This window comes from Chinchilla lanigera, unplaced genomic scaffold, assembly GCF_000276665.1.
Source record: "Chinchilla lanigera isolate Chin_1 unplaced genomic scaffold, ChiLan1.0 scaffold00029, whole genome shotgun sequence".
NCBI classification, from domain to species: Eukaryota; Metazoa; Chordata; class Mammalia; order Rodentia; family Chinchillidae; genus Chinchilla; species Chinchilla lanigera.
The window spans coordinates 21,142,467-21,165,776 of record NW_004955430.1 but is presented as its reverse complement, the minus strand read 5'-3'; the positions used below and the strand labels follow the sequence as shown (position 1 = coordinate 21,165,776).

Below are 23,310 nucleotides of genomic sequence, written 5' to 3'. Positions count from 1 at the left end.
GGTTTTGCTGCTCACATCCTCCCAAAACCACGTCAGAAAATATCTTTGACTCCTGCACACAAATATTTCATTTCATTTACATTTTTCTATAGAATGTCAGTATGTTTTAAAGAACTGAAATACTCAACCTATGAATACTCCAACGGATTTTAAATAGATATGTTGCAGCCCAAACACTACTGAAATCCATCTTTAAGGAAAGACCAAAAGGAAAATCCTATAAGACTGAAGTCATTTTTCCCCTGAGAATCATCAAAAGACAAATAAACCAATATTTGTTAGTCAGGTAGTACTTTACTCATTGTATTTTTTTCTCACTTTAACACTTCATTCAATCATTAATTTTGTATGCATTAATGAATTAATTTTAAAATTTACTTAACATCAAGTACCTTCCAACTATCCTATTGTCAGATTAAAATCAAGTCGAGTCATTTATAACTGAAATAGGCATTTTATACTTAATTCTTCTATGTTGATAGGTAAGTCTTACTGGCATAAAGTTATCCTTTTTTATAATATGTATAAAATCTTAAGAATTTTGTCATGAGTAATTGTGAAATGCCATGGGGTAGTCGAGTGGGACTTAAACTGTCTCTAATGACTGTAAAGTATGTTTGAAATTTTTCAATCTGTCAGTAACTCATATTTCTGTAAATTGTAAAATGCACTCAAATGTAATAACAATGTCAAATTCCCATAAAAGTTACTAAATGTTTACTTTTTCTGAAATTTTCTTATCACAGACTGGTAAGATGCTTGGGGACTGCTATCACTCTGCGAGCTCCAGCATGAATATCACTGCTATTGTATGAGCAACAAATCAAGCATGCAATATTTTTATTTTTGTTTATTATACATGTGTGCAGTACACATTGCTTATATTCCCTGTGCAAAGTTGGTACATGTACATTTCACATGCCAGTTCCTTCATCTACCCCATCTCTTCCCTCCTTTTTCCTAACCTGCATCTTACTCCTCTTTTCCCTGAAGAATGTTCCCAAACTTTCAACATGAATTCTAAGACTCATAATATTTTCACATTTCAAGTGCATTCTTTAATTATGCTTTGTTATGATTTCTTTGTAATACATGTCAGGGAATTAATGTCACATATGCAAAGAAAAGACAAAGAGAAATCACCAAGAAACTTCCAAGAAAGATCAGTCACTACATAATATTGAAAAATATACATTTATGAAAGCAGATGTGGCCTCACTATGTAATCATTTTAATAACAGCAATAAGCCATGGCACTATTTAGTGACTGCTTTGTGATGGTTCTTACCTGGGATGCCTGGTGGTGTTTTCAGATATTTTCCATTAAAATGTTGAATTACCACTTCACATTTTTCAGTAGACTCCATTCTAGGAAAAGAAGGTAAATGGAAGATCAAACACTTTTTACATTTTATATGCTTTTATATATTTTGCTATTTTTTTGTCATGTTCTGCCTATCAGAAAAAATGAAAAAGAAAAGAGAAGGAAGGAAGGAAGGAAGGAAGGAAGGAAGGAAGGAAGGAAGGAAGGAAGGAAGGAAGGAAGGAAAGAAAGGAAGGAAGGAAGGAAGGAAGGAAGGAAGGAAGGAAGAAAGAAAGAAAGAAAGAAAGAAAGAAAGAAAGAAAGAAAGAAAGAAAAAGAAAGAGAGAGGAAGGAAGGGAGAAGAAAACAAAGAGCAATGGAAAACTTTGATTTGATAATGACCCAAATTTTCAGCTGTTGCCATTACCACACTGAGCAGTCTGGCTATAAAGCATCACAAACTAATCACCATTGCAAGTATGTCCCCCGTGTCACACACTGCCTATGCTGATGGTTTGTGCTGAGTGTTCCTTCAGCAGGAAGTAACCCTGAGATATTGTCTTCTCTGATTCATACAAAGACACTTGGCACTAGAAAACGATCGATAAATGTTTATTGAATGACTAAATTAGTAAACCTGAAAGGTAGGTCATATTGATGAAGGCACTGAGGCTTGAAGAGATGAACTTGCTGTTCAATAAGTGGTAGAATGAGGATTTAATCCCCGATGCCTATCCATTATTAAAGCCTGTGCTATAACTAGTCAGCTATCCTGGGAAGGACTCCACAAAATAAGTCAAGGAAATTTGTTTTACTTGAATAACTTTCAGCCTAAAGCAGTGATTAGCACAGTAGAGTAGTTATCAGCATCATGACACTTTTATTAAAAACCCATGGTGTGGAAGACAGCCAACATGAGTTATTTGAGGTCCTACACATAGAATGAAGTATAAATACACGAAACTGAGGTCCTATACTTTTTGAAGCTTGAACAATCCCTCACTTTCTATTTTGCACTAGATACCAATACTCCTAAACTGCGATTCTTGTGCAAAATTATTGCATCTCACAGAAAATCCAAGTAATGAACATTTGGAGTGATACCATCATCATTTTGGCAGTGTTGCTATGTCTCAAGTGCAACAGCATTTGCACCAATATTTAAATAAGGAATTATATCTGCTTTTATTATTTTACAAAATTCAATGGAAATAATTGAGATTAAAGAACTCATTTTGATGAAAGGAAATGAAATCCTACAAAGAGTATACTAGAGACAAAAATAAACTTTAAAACAGCTCACATGCTCAGGAAAGAATGTATATGAAATGTGTGAAATCTGGCCCAAAGGCAAAGTATAACTTTCTATTTTCTGTTATGTTACTAATATGAACTTTCTTGGAATGGAGCCCATCACTACAAGCTGTAAAACTTTCTGTATCTAAATTTTACATGTGTTTTGGGGGACCATATTACATGTACGAGAAACAAGATAAGAAAAATATGTTAACAAATACTACAGAAATTCAAATATGAGAGGGAGCAGAGAAGCCAGGAAAGTGTGGGAAGCAGGCTCAGAAGGCAGAAAAGACCTTTGGGGAAGTAAATAGGTAATGGGGCTGAGCAGGGCTGCTGGGAGGACCTGGGTCCTCTGTATGATGCAGAAAAGAGCTCAGACCACAGTGTGGTGTGGAGTTTGCCTGCGAAACTGGTAGAAGACTCAGACAAGTTATGTGTGTCCCCACGTTAATAAATGTAGAGAAAACATCTGAAGTGGTTCTACTCGGAGCTGTAATTATTTTCTGACAATTTTGAACAAGTTCGTTTTAGATACCCAATCCTTGGAAGCATGGTATGAAATTTTTCTGTATTGCTATGCGTGGCAAACCTCCACCATCAATCAGGACAAATTCATGGGCGTGTCACCCTTGTCTTCACACAGAGCGCTTTCCTTCGAACAACCCTGCACCTGGTTGAAATCTCTGCCCTCACTGTCTTCAAGTCGTTAATAATTTTAAAGCAAAGGGTCCTGCATTGTTGTCCTTCACTGGGCTCCATAATTTACGTTGCTTATCTGGCTATGAAAATATTGTGGAAGAAACTAATTTGATATTAATTGACCGGTATTTTATAAGATGACACCAAAGATTCATGCATTATTTAGGGAAAATCTTCCTGAGTAAATTTGATGTGTAAATAAAACATTTTAATCTTCATAATATGAAATCTTAATAGATAAAAAATAAAGTTAGGATTTCATTCACTACTTAATAGCAAGGCCTCCCTCATCAGAAGATATTCAAATAAGAAAATCAAGATGAATCTTTTTTTATCCCGAATGCTTAGGACCAGATAGATGCGTTTTCCCCAACTCTTACAGGTTTTCTTCCAGTGGAACTTGTTACCACAGTCTCCCAATTTGTTTAAAATAAGTATTTTTTAAAGTAAGAAACTTCCATTTCTAGGAACAAAAGAATTCTAACTGCTCTTTCTCTCTTCCCACAGGATCTACTATCTGTTGTCTCTTAGGGAAAATAACCTTTCCTCCTAGCAGAGACATGAATGGGAGTGGAAATGTAAGCCCTTAATTACTACAGATGTTACTTTATGGAATTTTTATTCCAGGAGAGCTACAGAATGAAAAGCTTATACCCTAGAGCCCCCTCCTTGTTCAATCTCTCTCTGGGTACTCGTCTAGCTAAAAGGCAGTTAAGACTCTAAAGCATGTTGCAAAAGACCTACAAATCAAATCCTTTTACTTTGTCTTAAAATGACGTGGAATTCTATCCAAAGACCAAAACTAGATAGAGGTTAATGTGTGTGTACTAGTTAATGCTACATTATGTGTTTTAGGGAAAACACAAAAAAACTAAAACAGAAAAGCAGGTGGTGAACGCACACCACCCACCTACAATATTTTTGTTCTGGCCTGAAAGCTTCAAGTATTCCCTTCTGGATTCTAAATATGACCATCTTTTCTTAACACTGTTTTACAGTCATGTGAGGCCGGATGGAGGCTGTTTCTGTGAACACAAAGACAGCAGTGTAGATTGTTCACTTTGGGTTCATTCAGATTTAACTAAGTGAATGTCTGCTGTGAGCCTTTAGAGACTCTCTTCTCTCAAAGAATAAATGCAATAAAAGTCTGTTTTCTGTAGCTGCCGGCACTTAGTGTCAAACCATGTTATGCTGCACCACCCAGCAGTGACAATTGCATTTTAATACACGGGGCACATTTTAACAAGCAGAACAGTCCCAGCAATGACGGCAATGAGGAGCTGCCGGGGGAAGGGCTCGGTGCTCCTTCTGCATTTCATGTGGAAACAACAAAAGTAAGACGTAGAAATCTGTGGGGGAGAGAGAATGTATTTGAATAGCCATCTTTGGAAGAATGTGCCCATTTTCTTCTCAAGTTTCACAATTAACCGCTCTAAAATGCCAGTTTAAGCTATCTGAAATCTGGCACACGCTTCAGCTGAAAGTGACACTAGCATTATCAAGTGAGTCTGAAAAGACAGCACACCAGACGCAGCTGCCTTTACATGTCGCTTTCAGGCAGGCCACTGAATCATTACAACTGCATCTATTCTTTCTAGGCGGCAACTGAGTCCCCTTGTGTTCTTCAGAACAGCTGAGTGCCAGGCAAACGATTCACCTGACAATACGTTAATTGGGCTCTTACAAGGCTCCAATCATTGTATAAAGCTTCGGGGTTTTCTGTTAGGTCTGATGTTTAAATACAAATACACATTAAAGGTCTCGTTTGACCTTTTCTTCTTGTCTCAGTGCCTAGGAATGACTGGCTTCAGTCATTTGAAACACACTGTAGAATTACGCTGCCCTTTTTTTTAACAACAGCTACTAAGAGGAGCTGGTTTCACAGCCAATACAATTCCCACAGACAAATCACATCACATGAGAGGCTGATCCAATATGAGTAGAATGTTCTGGGTCAAACTTAACATGCAGAGGTGCAAAACTATTTTGCAAAATCATTTGAAATGTACCTATTTTACCTCAATAGAAAGATCTCTGTTGATGTTCTTAAAACTATAAGGATTATTAACTATGCATTTAAAACAAATCCATCTTGTCATTATTATGGTTAATTAGAGGCTTCCACTATTGTGAAATGTTTGTGGTTTTGCAATCTCGGCCTCTGTACAAATTACTGGCAATGGAAAGCATCCGATGTTGCAAGCCAAACATTCTCATTTCCGGCAAGATTTACGCAAAGAGTCAACATCAAAATTTTTTAAGTATGAAAATGTGTGCCCTTTTAGACTTTTCAAAAACAAATTACATCATTTACTTCTTAGCCCATTGTAAGGGAAGGAATAATAAGGAGTCCTAGGCATGAAGATGAGTGAATGAGTCAAATTTTTTTAGTTTTTGAAAATTGCTTTCTTCCTCTTGGGCACCTGACATTCTTAGGCTGCAAGTGTCATAAATGCCAGTTACTACAGCAGAATGACCTCCCTGCCACTGCCTTATGCAAACACCCTGGAATTTTGGTAGATCTTACTTAGCATCTCAACCCATTCTTTTAAGAAATAGAACTGTGAATAAGATTTGGCTAATGAAACTCATCTCCATAGTTTTTAGAATCAAAAAATTTCAGGACTGTAAGTGGTCTGAGATGTCAACTTCTACATTATGCAGATGAAAAAAACAAACAACAGAACACTGTGGTTTGTTCCCCTAAAGACTAGCTTGTGGCTTAGTCTAGAATAAACATCTGTCTTTTAACTCTCAGATCTGATTACTCCTTCTCCATTGCTGACTGTGCCATCCCGCCTGATTTCCTATAAACTTACTCACTTGCATCTGTCGGAAACTAGACAAAACCTGATCACTCCACACCATTCAACCACTATTAACTACAAAATCTATTTTTAAAAATGTTGATATACGTTATTATCGTTTGACAAAAGAGAGCTCTTCTCATTAAATTATTCTTTTCAAAAATCCTATCATGAGAAAAACATCAGTGAACCTCAGGTCTGAAGAGGGTCTCTAGGACAGGATCAGCACTATTAACAGGGGATAAGGAAAGTGTGAGAAACTGTCACAGACTAGAGCAACTGCTGCGATGGGCCACTAGCTGCTACATGGATTGGATCCTGGAGCAAAAATGGTAATATTAATGGAAAAATTGGTGAAATCCAAATAGAATGTGGACATAGAAATGTGCCAGTGTCAGCTTCTTCATTTTGCCACATGTGCTATGACAATGGAACATACTAACAATGAGGAACATGTGTGCTTTATACAATAAATCTTTATTATCTTCATAACTTTTCTGTAAATATAAACTGTTCACAAAAAATTAAAGGCTTATTTAAAATATTACTACACAAATCAATCACAGTGGTACATCATTATAATACCAGCTATTAGGAGGCTGAAGCAGGAGGATCACTTAGCAAGACCCTGTATTAAAATGAAAAATATATATATATATAAAAAGAACTGGGGATATATCTTAGTAGTAGAGAAACCCTGGGTTCAATCCCCAGTATCCTATGAACCAAAAAATTCACTGTACCTTAAATCTATCAGGAAGCTATTTTTTAAAATTCCAATGTCTGGGGCATGGCCCAGGAGATTCTGACTAAATTCTTCTGGCTTGAGGCCCAGGCACAACATTTTCAAAGCTAACTGAGTGATTCCAGCATGCAGCTCAGTTTGAAAACTACTGTTCTGGAATTCTCTGTCATATATCTCAGCCTGGAAAGTGTGGGTCAAATCCGGCCAACATGTATGTTCTATGTGAGTTTCAAATGCCTTTTAGAAATCTGAAATGTATAAAAGTTGGGAGTATTTACATGAAAATTTGGCTTACCCTTCTTGAAAGATGGGATGGTATGGCCTCTATTTTCTACATAGCAAGCCTGGATAAAAAAATCTGATGTTCTTAGCACCATATAGATACCGTCTTTGCCCCACGTTCCGGCCACAGCTCCTAAAACCCTTAGAGTTTTTTGAGTGACAGGAGTGTTTTTGTTATTCAGAACAGGCATTTTTCAACCAGAATTTGCTACTGAGCTTACTCAAAGTGGTGTCCCAGGAAGGGCTGGTCAGTAGGCTAACCAAGATCCAAGGGTTGGAACTTTCGGCCCTAGGTTCCAATCTCTGAAGGCTGGACAGTAGCTGGAGAATGAACTCAGTCATACTTTACCATCTTCATAAACACTGTCCTAAAATCCTCTAAACACAGGTTCAGAAACTTCCAGGTCAGTGGACAGATGACTGCGCTGGAAGGGAGGTGGCTTAGAAAAGCCATGGAAGCCCAATCTTGCTTCCCTTGAACTTGCCCCATGCATCTTTTCCACTTGGCTGTTTCTGACTTGTAACTGTCTTTTCTAAGTCATTCTAGGAAAGTGTTTTATGGGAAATTCTAAATTTGTAGCTGGTCAGGTAGAGGCAAGGGCAGCCTGGGTGTTCTCCTTCAAGACCCACACTGGACAGAGGCCTTAACACCTTGGAGTGTGATGCTAACTCCAGGTAGTGAGTGTGAAGATCAAATTGAATTGCAGGACATGTGATTGAAGTCATAAAGTTGGAGAATTGGTACACAAAAACAAAAAACATTCAACGTGAGAAAAACCCTTACATTTGTGTTAGAAAGAAAGACACACTAACTCTGGGCTAGAGGAGAAGAGCAGTTGCTTTTTCTAAACAAAACAGGCTTTTTGCCATTGTATCTACCAGTATATATCAATTGCTAATCCTAAAGAAGTAGATTCTATATATTACTGAACTTGCATTTGTAACAGTGGAATCAAGAGAAAAAGTATTTAACTGAATTTATCTCTGGGTGTTGATGTTTCTTATATTACTCCCTCCTTTATGTCTTCTGTCTACTCTATTCCCCAAATAAGTAACTCTTTTATGGCTTATATCCTCTTGTCCCTCTTGCCCAATAGCTCCACGGGCTTCTGCAACTGGAGGTCTGAAGGGATATCGAAAGGCAAGAGTGGAAAGAAACCCACGCGGCTGTTCCTTATCTTCTACCTGCTTTGGCACATGTCTGTGGGGTGGGAGGGACATCCCTCCCTGTCTAGTTCTGTCATGCAACCCCATCTCCAAGTCTCTGGGTCTTACTGGACAGAGGGAACACTCTTCCATAGGACTCTTCAGAGATGAAGTGAAGTTCTCTGAAAAAGCTGCAATTATATTGAAGATCCTGCAGAGTGTTCGACCTTGGCTGACTAAAACACCATGGTTTTGGAGAAAGAGAAAGTTGTGGATGGGTAGCCAAATTTTCTGGAGTTATTATGGGCCATCTAGTTAGTTACCTTAACTTTTTATCTGACCTAAAATTCCTGTGATGAACAGATAAACTTCTCTTACTGTATTACTTAGTTTAGCAAAACAATAACTTCAGTCAACACAAAAGCTGAAAATGGAATAAATTAACACCTGTACCTGTAGAAAATGTTTTCTGCATTTCTTTAGACTGCCCACCTGATGTTTTCATAGTGTAACTGAATGTATTTGTTTATGACTTTCCCTTGTTCTGTGACTATCAAAGTTCATTGTACTCTCTTCCACACTGGTATACATCATTCAGAGTGATTTGAACTCATGTCCTGAGCCATGATAATTCACATCTGGCTCAGAAGGAACTACTTTCTTATTTCCTTTAAATCACAGTCATTATTTTATGTTGCTGCTTAGTCCTTGGGATCTGCACATCTCCTTGTCAGTTTTCTTAACTCTGCCTATGGTTCTTTAAATACTTCTTTATTCTAGTCTCTTTGGGTGTATCATCTGGAGTGGAATTCTGTCTCATCCCAGCACCATAATGGACCCTTTATCTACAACAAAGGAATAAAAAATTATCACAGAAACTGTATTTCAAGAAACTTGTAAGAATTTTTTTCACTCAATTTAGAAATCAATTCTCAATCTTAGACTACCAGGATACTATGAGAGGCACTTTAATCAGGATGCATAATAATCGCATTCAATCCACAGAGTAATGAATCCAAAGGATTCCTTTGCTTAAAGAAATGGAAGAAAATTAAACTTAAAACTTAAACATATGAAGATAAATTAGTAAGTATGTATCTAGAAGTCTTGGTCTAGGAAAGTCTTTCCATTTAAAGTCCCTAGAATACATTAAGAAACTACTCTTCAATATCCTGAGCTACACCCATATTTCTTTCCTTGCTACTATGGTGATTAATACGTATTTCCCTTGCCCTGTGCTCTGACCCACCTTAGACGCTCTTCTTTCTTTGCCCATTGCCAGGATTGAATTCTTCATGGCTGGTTCTGCTTGTCATTAGCATCTCAATTTAATAATTTCCTTGTTAAAAGGTTTTCTTATCCTTTGAGCTCCCACTCCATACTATCACACTATTACTTTTTATTTTAACTTGGTTATATGGTAAGTATTTGATATTATTTGACATTTGATTATTAAATAATCATTGTGATTTCCCCAATCCAATAGAATACCTATCCAATAGAATAAAGATATTCTTTTTGTGTAGATTCTATATTACTGCTGCTAGTACAGTCACTGGCTGAGGCAGAGCTCAAGATATATTTCCCAGGCATACTGAATGAATAAGTGTACTTATATATCAGGAAAAGGCCACGAGCACTCTAATAACTGGCCAAGCAGCACAGAGAAGAGGTCACGAACTAAGATGCAAGCTAACTTATTTCTGGTGCATGGGGAACTACGTTCATGATCACACAGATGTAAATAATGAGTGGGCTGGACCAATTCATGGAAAGCAAAGTATAGAAAAGATAATAAATAAATGTGACTAAAATTTATAATCCCAAAAAGATTTCCAACTTTTCTCTAGTGGACAAAACTACCACTTTAATCCTGCATAACTTTATCAATGCTCCAAGAGTCCCTGTCACGCTTTGTGCTGAGAGTATGTACAAGGCAAAGAGATTTCTTAGGCCCTGAGCATATAAATGATACATATTTTCAATCTAGATTCAGTTTCTCATGGGTGAGTTTTAGTACTCTCTTGTTAACCTCAAAGAGCAAATTTTTGGTGTACAGCCATGTCCATAGAGTAACATATGCTTTCTTCCTTTACCAGATCCTTACAAAGTTATATGTATACAGAGAGTAAGACCTGAGGCCAGGTAATTTGTCTACTTATTTGATCTGGATTTTATTTTATTTATTTACTTATATATTTTTTTGTTTTTTTTTTCTGGTACCAAGAATCAAACTCTCGACCTTGCACTTGGCAGGCAGGCGCTGTGCCACTGAACTAAATCCCCAGCCCCCTGGGGATTTAAGAGCCAGGGCTCTGAATTTATAGAACAGAAACAGAATATTCTACCTTCTACAGCCCTGTTCATGACTTTCTGATGCTGAAAAGAAGACAGACAGGTAAGGAGAAGAAATAAATGAAAGTGAAAGGAGGGAAAAATCAGAACAATGATGAAGAAGCTACCAGAAGCATACTTCCAGTGACTGGAAGTGTCCCTCCCTTGGCCCACATCTGCTGGCAATAAGAAGGGAAGTTAAAAATACTCCAAAAATTAAACATAGCCTTATTCTCTACAGTCTCAACAAACACAATTGTAACTTGTTTCTGTGCAAATACAGCTGTCGTTTGGAGATTACCAGTCACTAAATTTACACGATAGAGATTTCCTTTGGTCACTTTTGATTTCCTGGGTCCAGGTGTTTGAGATAATAATGCAAAAAAAAACCTGCCAAATGTGTAAGAGAGGAATTTTTAACACATCAGTGAAGTCGAGGTAGATCTCATCAAAATATGCTCCAAAACAAACAAACAAAAAAAAATTAATGGATTTCATAGATTTTTTTAAAAGATCACATATTTCCCTATAACCAAATATTGGCATTTGCTTAATAATTTCAAAAATTTTCTCTATTTTCATCATGTTCATTATGAATGAGTGTGCTTATTATGCCCCAGGTGCAGGAAAAGACGGGGAGCAAGATCCATCAGGCAAAAGATGGTAAATCATTAAAATATCAATGATATTCAGTTATAAGTAGAAATAGAATATTTTAAATCCATTATTTAAAATGACATTTGAATAGTCAAACTAGTATTGGTCTGCATATCACCAACACTGTAGCACCACCACTACCATTACCATCATCATCATCCACATCATCATTAATTTACTTGGTGAAAAGAAGAAGCACAATGATTTTGATAGGAAACCAGATCATTTAAGAGAAAGGTGAAAGACAGGATTGCCCATATGCTAAAAGTCATTCAAACAAGATTCCATGAGAATCAAATTAAGAGAGTCAAAAATACTGCAAAATACAAAGGTCTCTGTGTTCAGTGGTCTCTCACGCTCTTAGCTCACCAGGGGACAGTAAATGCATTTTTAAAAGAGCTTCTCTGTTCCCAGATGTTAAAGCTAGGTTGTGAATGCCCACCCCTCCCCATTTCTTCTCTAATTTGGGTCATTCTTTACTGACCTCTCATAACACTCTTTCAATGAGAGGTTTGCAGGACAAACAGTCTCATGTTTCTGGGAATGGGAAATGGATAACATGAGCATCCAGCCATGTCCCTCTAGACCCTAGTTGATTTATGCTGCGATCCTCACCCTCTCAGACAAGGTAGTCAGCCGGCACCCGCTCACTCTGTAGGAGCGGTCTAACTGTCAGCACTGCCACCATAAACTTCTGTTTTCAGAGGTTTATGACTTGGCTGTAAAATGCTGCCTGAGGATGGTGTATCTTAGCAAATTGTTTTAAGTTACAAGAGAGTAAAAAAAAAAAAAAAAAAAAAAAACATAAAATAAAATAAAATGTCTGTAATTTCAGACACTATTTAGTGCTTCTGGAACTTTAAACAGCATGTAATTGTGCTGTCTGTGCACCCTGCTGACACCCAAATCAGTGCTTTGAAGTTCAGTGTTTTAAATATAAAATGAAGATACTCCTTGTACTTTGAAGAGGTAGTTATCAAAGACGTTCAATGTATAGTTTGCAAGTGAAATAATAATGGGGGGTTTTCTTTCTAATCAAAAGAACTTTGCAATCTCTTTCACATGAATGGAGGACCAGATCTGGTGGTTAAAAGTGACCAATGGTATATTCAAAATGAACCACTGCTCAGAAAATTATTCAGATTTTGTCAGTTGAGATAGTCATAAATTCAAGAAATATGCACACAAATTTACTAAACATAATTATAGGCTATTTGTTCTTGTTTTCCCAATTCAATATACAAATACTTCTAATACTTCTTGTGGTACTGTGAATTTTTTGAGGAAGAAACAATTTATATACCGCAGTATCTGACGCTACTACAATTTTCTCAAATATTCTAGCACTCTGCTTCAGAAGTGACTTATCATTGTCATCAAATGTCCCCTGCATGTTGCCATAGTGAAGAAAGAAAAAAGAAAGGAAGAAAGAAACAAATTGAAGAGGTTTTATTTAACTATTGTCAAAATTTTGCTTAGCACATATGTGAAACAATATTATAGCGCTTGCAATCATAGGAAGAAGAATAAGACGTTGTCTATCCATCAGGTGGATGGATGGAGGTAGATTTGGAGTTAGTACCTTTGGAGAAAGTGATATGCAATATAATGAGGCATAAACAAGAGTCCCTTCCACCTGGAAAAATGGATACTATGGTACAGTAAACCTTAAAGTCCAGTCCCCAGATCTGCAGTGGCAGTGCCATGTGGGAGCTTACATGTTTTGGGTCCTACCCCAGACATATTGAGTTAGAAATTCTTTTAAAAGCAGGACTCAGCAATCTGAGTTTCTAAGGACCTTCCAGATGACTCTGAGATCCAGTCAGAATGCAGTTGTCAATGTTTCCTAAACTTTAAAGAGCAGCCAAGTCACCTGAATTACTTGTGGGTACAGATTACACATGACTGCCCTCCTCCCCATCAGCATGCTGATGCTATGATTCGGTAGTAGAAAAGCCTTCATCTCTAAGTGAAGCTAAAGCTACTGACTTGGAAACCATATTTTGGGAACTACAATTTGAAAACCACTGTCCCAAGACATCTGCATATAACCCAATAACTTTTTTCATTTTCTGTGTGGTGTCCTTGGTAGATTCCAGAAAAGTATGACTCAAATCACCTTATCTGTTTTGTGGTCCAAGGGGTGAACTCTCAAGAAGAAAGGCTGATGGCAACAAAGTGAGAGGACAGCATTTTAAAAAGAAGGAATGTTGTAGAAAGATTAAGTTGTAAGTATCAAGTTAGTTAAATCAAGAGCCACAATTGTCTAAGAAAAAAGTAGAATAAATTTTAACCTGTGAGAAAGCAGAAATTTGGGGCAGATTTACGTACCTATTGTAGAGATAAAGTTATTTTCTCACCACATCTAATTAAGTTAATTAAGTGAGCCTACTTCTTGGAAATTAAAGTCTAAGTTACATAGAGAATGAAGTACTCATTCTGTGTCAGTCTCCTGGAATCTTACAAAATTGACGTAGACTCACACGTTATTTTTATTTCTTAAACATAAGAAAACACTGCCTTGACTTGAATCTATGTTTTTCAATCCACTTGCTACTTTCTGAAATTGAAACGTATATGATTTAGAGCATAAGATAAGATTTAGAAGGCATAAGATTCAGTAAAGCTTTGTGACTGCTAATTCATATTCAAAGTTAAAGCCTTTAAGAATATGAGCTTAGCTATTCAGAAACTTCATAGAATGGTAATGATGAAATATACCACCAATCTACCTATCCACCAATCCAACAATGAAAAATGAAAAACAATTAGGCATTCCAATGGGTGAAATAAAAAATAAATATTAAATTGATTGCAATTCTGATAAATTTTGGTTGAAAGAGCTAAACACAGTTTTTACAGGACTACATTTGCCCAGCTTGGGGTTGGAGGTCAGTGAAGGATTCTTTGAAGAAAAATGTGTAAGTCAGTAACAAAAAGCTGAGTAGGCAGAAGCCAGGAGAACTGTCATGGAGACTGTCAGGATCAAGATGGGGAGCATGTGCCCCGGTCACTGAGGCAGGAAGAGCCAAGGCTAGGAGGGTGAGGGATGCCTGAGATGATGCTGGAGGAGCTAGTCACCAAAATTCCCCAGGCCACCTTAAAGGATTGTAAACAGGAGGCGGACATGATTATATTTGAGTTGTAAGGCACATTTTCACTGTGGCTTCTATATGAAAAATGCAGTGGAGGAGGAAGTTGCATTCAGAGGAGGGATGAAATATCAATTTAAAAGTTTTACCTTTCCTCAATTCCTAAAGAAAACTAATTTTGTAAGTTTAACTGTCCCATGACATCATATACCATTGCTCAATTTTGATCTTACAATATATATATTATTTGGCTTTTCACCTAGAAGAATATGCTTTACTTTTAGAATACTCAAAGTATACAACAAAGGTCAGTGTAAGAGAATTAGGAGCCCAGCCCTCAAGTTACAAGCAGTTCTGCGCATTCTCCAAATTCATATTTTGAAGTCCTAACCCCAGTTACTTAGAACGTGAAGGTATTTGGAGCTATGAATATTTAAAGAAGTAAAAACAAGTCCCTAATCCAATATGACTGGTTCTTAGACGAGTGAATCAGGACACCCACGTGTGCAAAGGAAGACCTTGTGAACACATAGGGCAAAGAAAGCCTTCTACAAACTAAAGAGAAGGAATCGCAAGAAATCAAGCTGAAGACACCCTGATTCGACTTCCCACCTTCAGAATCATATTAAAAACTTTCTGTTACTTAAACTAGCCAGTTGAGAGTATTTTCTTTTTGCATCCCTAGCAAACTAATTTACACTGTAACAAAAAAAATCACCATAGATTTTAGGGAAAGTATTTTCTTCTTCTTTTTTGGGGCATGGGTACTGGGCATAGAACTCAGGACCTTGCACTTTCTAGGCAGGCATTGTGCACTGAGATATGTTCCCAAAGGTATTGTATTGATGAGTTAGAAATGTATTTATCTCTCAAAACAAGTGCAAGTAAAAGAGTACTAATTAGTTATAGGTTGGAGGACAAGGATAGGAGGAAAACCAATATAATGTGCTTGCTATGTACAGCAAGACATAGCAGTTATGTTGGTGAACTCCTGAAGTGTGTAGGCTTCTGAAAGCCTCAGATATGCATGGTATCAAGAATGAATACATTGGCTAAATTCAGAGACCCAGTTGGTGTCATCCACTCTGACTTATCTATAAAATTCAACAGTTGCTAATGTTCTGAAAGCCTGAATGCCTCATGCATACATTCAGCTGAGGAAGGACTTCTTCATTTTGCTTATTTGTATTCTCATCATCAAGCACTGTGTTTCATAGGTCTACTGGTCCTCTATGTGTAGAACATCATGGAGAACAAAACCAATTTAAAAACACACTCTTTGATCTCAGGAAAACTCAAGTTAGAGATCAATTAACATTTTTGTGACATTTGTTATCTTTCAATGTGGCTGAGAGGATGGTTTAGAACAGTTTTCCAAATGATGGCAGGTCTCATCCAAGGCAAACACACCCACATGCCATGTCTGGACTTCCAGATAGCACTTAATATCCACCTACCCATCCATGCCTCTGCTGGCTGGAGACACACAGAAGCACATAAAGTCATCCAGACAAAGATTTTAGTTTTCTTTTTTTGTCTTTGAGCAGTTTATTCTCCTCAGTGGTTTCTTTAGCTTTGTTTTTTCATGAAAGCACGCAGGTCCAACTAGTTTCACTTTATTCCTGGTTGACATCTTCTTTTGTAAACATTCTCTTAAAATGAGAACTATTCTTTCTTTTCTTTTTTCTCTTTGTTTTTGATCAATGAAAGAAGTACAATTTGATTTGTTTTCCTGTTCTGCCTCAAACATCAAAACACAGAGCCAATATCTTTCAGGTACAAATGCCTCCGTGACCCCACCTTATATTGATGAAAAAAAACAGTTTACAGACAGGTGACACATGGAGTTTTACCTGGCAAAGCCAACACCTCTGCTGACTCCATTAGCGTCTCTTAGTATTCTTGTGGAAATGACATGACCAAATGGTTTCAGCATATTCTCAAGTTCCTGTTCATCCATAGAAATTGGGAGATTTGAGATGTATAGATTTGTTGGGTCTTGCTCTTGTTGCTAAGGGAAAGAAAGAAAAAAGTACATTAAGTTCTGAATATTGAGGAATACTGCACAGAGGAAGATACTTTAGGTTAAATTATACTTTAGATTCTAATCTCCAAACACCCTTGGAAATATGTGTAGTGGGAAAACTACTTCTTACTAAATTCCTTTGCTGTGCAGAATGTTTTTAATGGAAATAATCTCAGAAATTCATTGTCCAAGCTTTCTGTCCAGCCTTCCTTAGAAAAGACCAATAAATTTTCATCATGGAAGAACTCAGGCCATATGGATACAGCAGTCTTTCTTTATTTGCGGCTGTATGTTCCAAAACCACCAATGAATGGCTGAATCCACAGACATCTTGAACAGTATCATGGAATGATTTTTCCATCTTAAGTGAGTTTTAATCGTGCATTGTAGCATTAAATTTATTGTTTAAAATACAAGCAAACTTGCATTAATTTCTTTTTCCTTTTTCAAAAGTTCATGGACAAATGATTCATTCTCACTATAAATTTTTGCAACCTCATCATATGTTCTTTTTTTCTCTTTAAGTTATGGAACTTTATCTTTTCACTTAAAAGAAGCACTGTACAGCTTCTCTTTGATCTATTTTAATTGCCAGCATAAGGACTCTTGAACTCTGTGGCCATTATTATGTAACATAAGTGTTACTTGAACACCAGCACTGCAGTGCAATTACAATAGATCTAATAACTAAGGCAGTGACTAAGTGACTAAAGGGTGGGTAGTGTATACTGCATGGATACACTACACAAAGGTATAGCTGACCCTGGTGGGATGGAGCAAGACACTGAAATTTCTTCATGTTACTAGTCAGGATGGTGTGCAATTTAAAACTCATGAAGTTTTCTTATAAAATCATTTCTGGGATTTTCTATTTAATATTTTGAGACTGTTGTCAGTCATATGTAATTGAAGCCCCAGAAAGTAAAATCATTGATTTAGGGGTTGCTATTATATTCTGTGCTATTACTCTCCTAACTATTTTTACTGTTACAGCTCCTAGCATTACTTCAAGTTACTGAGTTTGCATTAGTGAACCACTGATCTAGGCATTTACAATGCATTATTTTACTTAATAATCCCAATAAATATAATTATAATTATGTAGATGACAAAGATGATTCCTAACTTGTTCACAATACAATGCTCTTAATTGTCAAAAACCAGGTTAGATATATGGGCCCAAGGCCCCTTGGCTGCACTGCTGTGCTGTACCTCCTTCCCCTAGACCAATGGGTCTGATCATGTGTCCCAGAACTGCATTATCAGACTCAGGATTACTGAGGAACTTGGTGGAAGTACCAATGCCCTGGGCCCACCTAGAACTACTAAATCAGAAACTGTATGTTGATCAAACAATGTTTTGACAGTTCCTCCAGGTGATCTTAATAACTGCTTAAATTTGAGAATTTTTATCCTAGACCAACCATAAATATTTCCATGCAAATGAGAACATGATGTCTATCATTTCTAACTCAGCAGTAATAACGCTTAAATAAGCTTTGTTGATTAGAATGGAAACCCAGCCACAATTCTTATTATTATCTCTATGTGTGAATATCCTTTAATTCAGGCAGGAAGTAATAAACTGAAAGTTGTATTGCCAAAATAAAATGACCATAACATGGTAATCACTGTATCAAGCTACACCAGGCATTCAAATTTACCATTATATTTTAGCCAAAATGATAAGGTAAACTTCAAGAATAAATAAAATATTAAATTACAAAAAGAAATTCTAAAACTTCATTGCAATGAAATAATGTCATATCATTAGAAAATATGTAATTGTGCAAACAGTGAAAATTTATAACCCATAACATTCAAATACTATCATATATCAAGAAAAAATTTTGGTACAAAACTAATTCTACTATTTTTAACAGCTCTAAATATTCAGATAGGTCATAATAATTTTATTAAGATGAGGTAATTATGCTATGGCATCAGATTAATTGTTTTAACAGTTCATTTTTCAAGCTTTTCATCACAATAGAAAGTAACAAAAATCAATATATAATTTTTTTTGAAAAAGTCAAATACAGTTTTAAATTTAAGAATGTTGCATATAGAGGGAATGTACAAGAGAGGTCATTATCTTATCTACACACTCACCCACCACTATCACTAATAAAAATCATGACCTTAGAAAGGAAATAGACATAATATGATCATTTTCTTGTTGGTTATAAGTTTTTTGTTGTTCTTTATCTGACTGACAAAAGAACAAAAGGTGAATATAATAATGATGCTTATGTACATAAAACTTTCAACTTTTATAGTATTTCACTTTCCATCACTTATTTTAATCTTTCCCTCATCACTCCAAAGGTAGCTTGGCAAATATCATTGTATTTACTGGATAATGAGAAAATGAAAGATTCATCATCTTGCCCAAGTACATCTGATAATTAGGGACAGAGTCAGAATTAGATTTTGTAACCAAGTTTCCTATCTTCCAACTCAGTGTATTTTTTACCAACCTAGTGTTTCCCAAGCTTCAAACGTTTGCATAGCGGATCTTAGAAATTTTTGTCTGTCATTTACTACTTATTTAAAGTTTTCCTCTAAATCAACATACCTTTAAGGCTTGAATAAACTCATTTAAAAACATGCTTTATGTTGCTGCCATAACTAAAAGGACAGTACCACCATAAATAGAAGCTACTACATATAAGAACAGTGAACAAATTAGAGTTATTAAATTATAGTTAGATGCTGTTTGTTTGCAGAAACCTTTGTCATTCCTGAATCTTTGTTACAAAGGTGATTCTTAATTAAAAGAGATGTTAGAGGCACTTTAGCAGGAGAATGAATTTTTTCTTTAGCTAGGAAGAATCAGAACTGAAAAAAAGATTGTATGATGTGATTTTTGAGTTCTACATACCTAGATCTACTCAAGCTCCATGAAAAATATACCAAGAAATACATGTCCTACCACTCCCAGTTTGGGACTCCCTGTAGCAACTCAGAATTTAACTATGTGTAGGTGTCGACTCAAGCAGTTCCATAAATGGACTGGAATTTGTCAAATATTTTGTATTTATTTTCCCTTCGTGAAACTAAACAACCACAAGCAACCCGTCCCACCATCCCAGGCTGCTGGACAGATGTTGTCATGTTCTCTAACAGCAGCACATCAGTTTGTTCTAAATCAAATCAATTTCCAAATTCCCTATGCATTGCAGCTACTCCAAATGATGTACCATAAACACACAGAATTTAGGACATAAGGGATTGCCCAGTAAGCTATTTTCTGCCTCCAAATTCAAACAACAAGCACAGCTCCTTAATTTGTATTCACAGAGACAATATAGCATTGAATGGGGTCCTTCCTTAATCTGTATGCATAGAGAGAATCCAGCTTTGGGCAGTGTTACTCATTAAGTAATTCTGTCCTTTGAAATGCAGTATTAATCTTGAATAGGTTGGTTGACAATAAAATCTGCATTTAGTACAGAATGAATTTGAATATAACATAGGGGCATATGTTTCACTTTCAGTTTTATTTACATACCAGATAAAATGAATTGTCGTTTTCAAATGAGGCAATGAATGTTTTTAATTTTTAGAAAAACTTTTCATGGGATAACTACAATGTAAAAGAACTTTCAAACATTTTTCTTAACCCATGTTTCCTTCTTCTTTCTTTTTCTTTTTCTTTTTTTTTTTTTTTTTTTTTTTTTTTTTTGAGACAGGGTCTCACTATGCAGTTCAGGCTGGGCTTGTGCTCACTTTGCAGCCCAGGCTGGTCTTGACTTCACAACAATCAGTGCTGTGGTTGCATGCATGCGCCACCACACCCGGCTTTAACCCACATTTTCAAGGACAGGTAGCTCCATAACGTACCTAAGGACACATATTGTCAAATCTTACTATTGAAGGAAACAGGATCTAGTGGGGTGATGAGGACTCACACAGAGCCACTGAACTAGTGAGCAGCTGGTTATCAATAGAAAACTTTCCTTCTTAAACCTGAAGCAAATTTTTCCCTCAATTTATGACAATAAATTTATTCTTAAAATTCAGTGACTAGTATATAGCAATTCATCATTCAAAGGACTATTAATACAGGTAAAAATTAATTTCTCTGAATTTCATGTTTTCTTCACATTTGACTATTCACCAAATTGGTTTGAGTTACAGAGTTAAAGGTAGAAAAAGAAAAGCAAAAACAGTTCCTAGTTCCTCGCCTTAGCTAGCATTCTAAATGTAACTTCTAACTGAGTACTGTGCAGAGTGTGGTAGTCTGAAAAGTATAGAACTACAATTTACATATCCATTACATTTAACTGATAAGGTCATCCTAAGGATCTGCTCTGCTTTGGTATGCTACACCTTTCATCTGTGTAGAGATTTCTTGATATAATATTTAAATTTGAAAAAAATTCATGAGAGAAAGAAGAGTATTCTCTCCTTTGTTAATGGAAGCAGATATTTGTCATTTTACATCAGAATATATAAATAATTACTTTTCCTGAAATGATACCTGTTTCTCCCAGCTTTTCATGTATGGAAGCTGGGAAAAGATTTATCAGCACTTACTTGCTTCCTGGTAGTTAACACCATCTGAGAACTTGGGGAGAAGTAAAGGTGACCAAGCAAATGACACTTAGGAAAGAGGAAAAAATCATGGCCCCTATCTAGATCAAAGGTTATGACTGAAGCTGTGTATTTGGAATATGCATTATGGCTATCATATGAAGACCATTCTGGAAAAGACTGTTAACAGATCAAAATTTCAAACCTCAGCAATTATCTGATAACTCTAGTGTTTGAGGAAACTGCATTTAAATATTAGGGAAATAATAACTGGCATTAAACAGAAACTTCAGAGCAGTGTTTCTCAAGCTACCGCCTTGGGGACCATTTTTATTTTGAATGAAATAATAGAAAATTGAAATATTAACAAAATCCAAGTTCAGTCTTTTTATTATTTTATTCAACAGATGTAACCATTACAGTGTGTCCTCATCCCCTTTAGTCAATGTATCTGGCACTGCGCAATTTCTGGCTTTTGCACAAAGTTAAAATGAACATGTTCCTGTATTGAATGGATATAAAACACTGACTGGTATGTAACAGGGCGGCTAAAACATTTACCAAAGACTGCATCAGAAAGAGGCAAGGATGATGGGATCAGTTTGTTGAAGCAAACAGGGGTGTTTTGAGAGAGACCAATGTCAACATATCCTTTACTGTGATAATTTTTAAAAATTCTTAAATATTCACTATATTTTTCAGTAACATAGGAGCAAGTAGTTCTATTGTGCTTTTGCACAGCAGGATGGCTATGGAAATACTAATGTACTTTACATTTCAAAAAGCTAGAAAAGGTATTTGGAAAGCGAAGAAATGATAAATATTGGGGAAGACAATATTATAGAGTGGCTATACACATAAAAATAGCACATTTTATTCCATTAGTATGGACCGTTTTCTATTTTTATCTATCAGTTAAAAACAAAGTTAATACAAACAGAAACAAAAATCCACAGTGAGAGGAATGCTCACATAAACTAAACTACCTTATATAGAGCAGAGATTTATAATGCTGAAAATATTCTAGCACCATTTTCTATCATGCATGTGCTCTTTCAATCAGCATTATTATATAGATAGGGAAAGAGCTATGATATGAACTGCACAAATAAGAAAACTGGTTCTGGCATCATAAGAGGACAGATGGCTGGGCAGCACATAAGTGCTGTCTTAAGAGATATTTTGAATCCTGCTCAAGACTGAGAATATTGTCTACAAATATTGCTATTCAGAGGCATATTCAGTAACATATGTGTGTGATAGTTAATTTTATATGTCAGTTTGACTTGGTCACCAAGTGCCTAGGTATTTGGTCACATGTTATCCTAGGTGGTCCTGGGAAGTTACGAGTTTAACATTTAAATGGATAGAGTGTTAAAGATCATCCTACGTACTGGAGCTGGGCATCAACCAATCAGTTGAAGACAAAGACTGGAGACTAACAAAAAGGCTGGCACACCCCCGTGAGACTAAGAGAGAATTCCTGCTCATGGCCAACTTGAGAGGTGACCTCATTTTTTCCCCACTGCCTTCAGGTGCAGAATGGATCATCAGCTCTTCCTGTGTCTTTGGTCCTTCTGCCTTTGGACTGAAACTACACAGGTGGTGCTCCTCAGCTCCCAGCTGAAGAGCTGAAGATTTGAGGGTTTGTGAGCCTACATAATCTCATGAATCCATTCCATATAATCAATTGAGTGGGTGAAAAAAGGAGAGAGAGAGATCTTATTGTTTCAGTTTCTCCTGAGAATACTGATTAGTGGTATGTGTTAATGTTGTCATCTCTGCATTGCTATGAAACAGTAGGACACATATTCATCTCACATTCACACTAGGACTTCTAATTTCCTGGCCAGAAAGCCACTGCATGTGATAAAGTACTGAGATGCATACCCTTAACCTAAGACTGAAACTCCCAGTCAAACGTCAAGGTAAGTGCACCAAAGGTAAAAAGGAAAAGAAGAGGAGGATTGCCAAGAAGCAGGCTTTGACCCCTAAGTGGTCCTAATAAACACGTTCTCTCTCTTGCTTGCTAAGTGAGCTTCACTAGGCTTCTCCCTCCACTGACAGAATGGGAGTGTTTTCTCTTTTACTAATTCTACATCATGATGGAGTCATAGGAAGAAGACAATCAGGTTTTCTTCCCAAAACATCAATAAATGTTTTTCCTGAAATAATAAGAAAAATTTCCCTGAGAAATACATTGTTACACTAAACGTTTAATTATTTCATATTTCATGTATGCCCCACACTGGCAATTGGAGTTTGTGTCCTTCAGTTCAACTACAGGGTTTAATTCTGGAGAAGAAACTGCAGAAGACTGATTGTGAAAGAGGAACCAGGGTTCCTCCATGCTAAATCACAGGTCACTGGAGCTGCTCTTT

At 36.4% G+C, this 23,310-nt stretch overlaps 1 protein-coding gene across 6 annotated transcripts in view; it reads right to left on the bottom strand.

Annotated features, from left to right (window-relative positions):
• Rbms3 (RNA binding motif, single stranded interacting protein 3) overlaps positions 1-23,310 on the bottom strand; it is a 679,403-nt gene that overhangs the window by 228,273 nt on the left and 427,820 nt on the right. For all 6 annotated transcript variants that reach the window (XM_005387516.2, XM_013515630.1, XM_013515631.1 and 3 more), the window contains 2 exons: positions 16,218-16,375; positions 1,289-1,368 (listed from right to left, as the gene is read on the bottom strand). In XM_005387516.2, the coding sequence (XP_005387573.1) occupies positions 1,289-1,368; positions 16,218-16,375 (238 nt within the window). The remainder of the gene's footprint in view (positions 1-1,288; positions 1,369-16,217; positions 16,376-23,310) is intronic.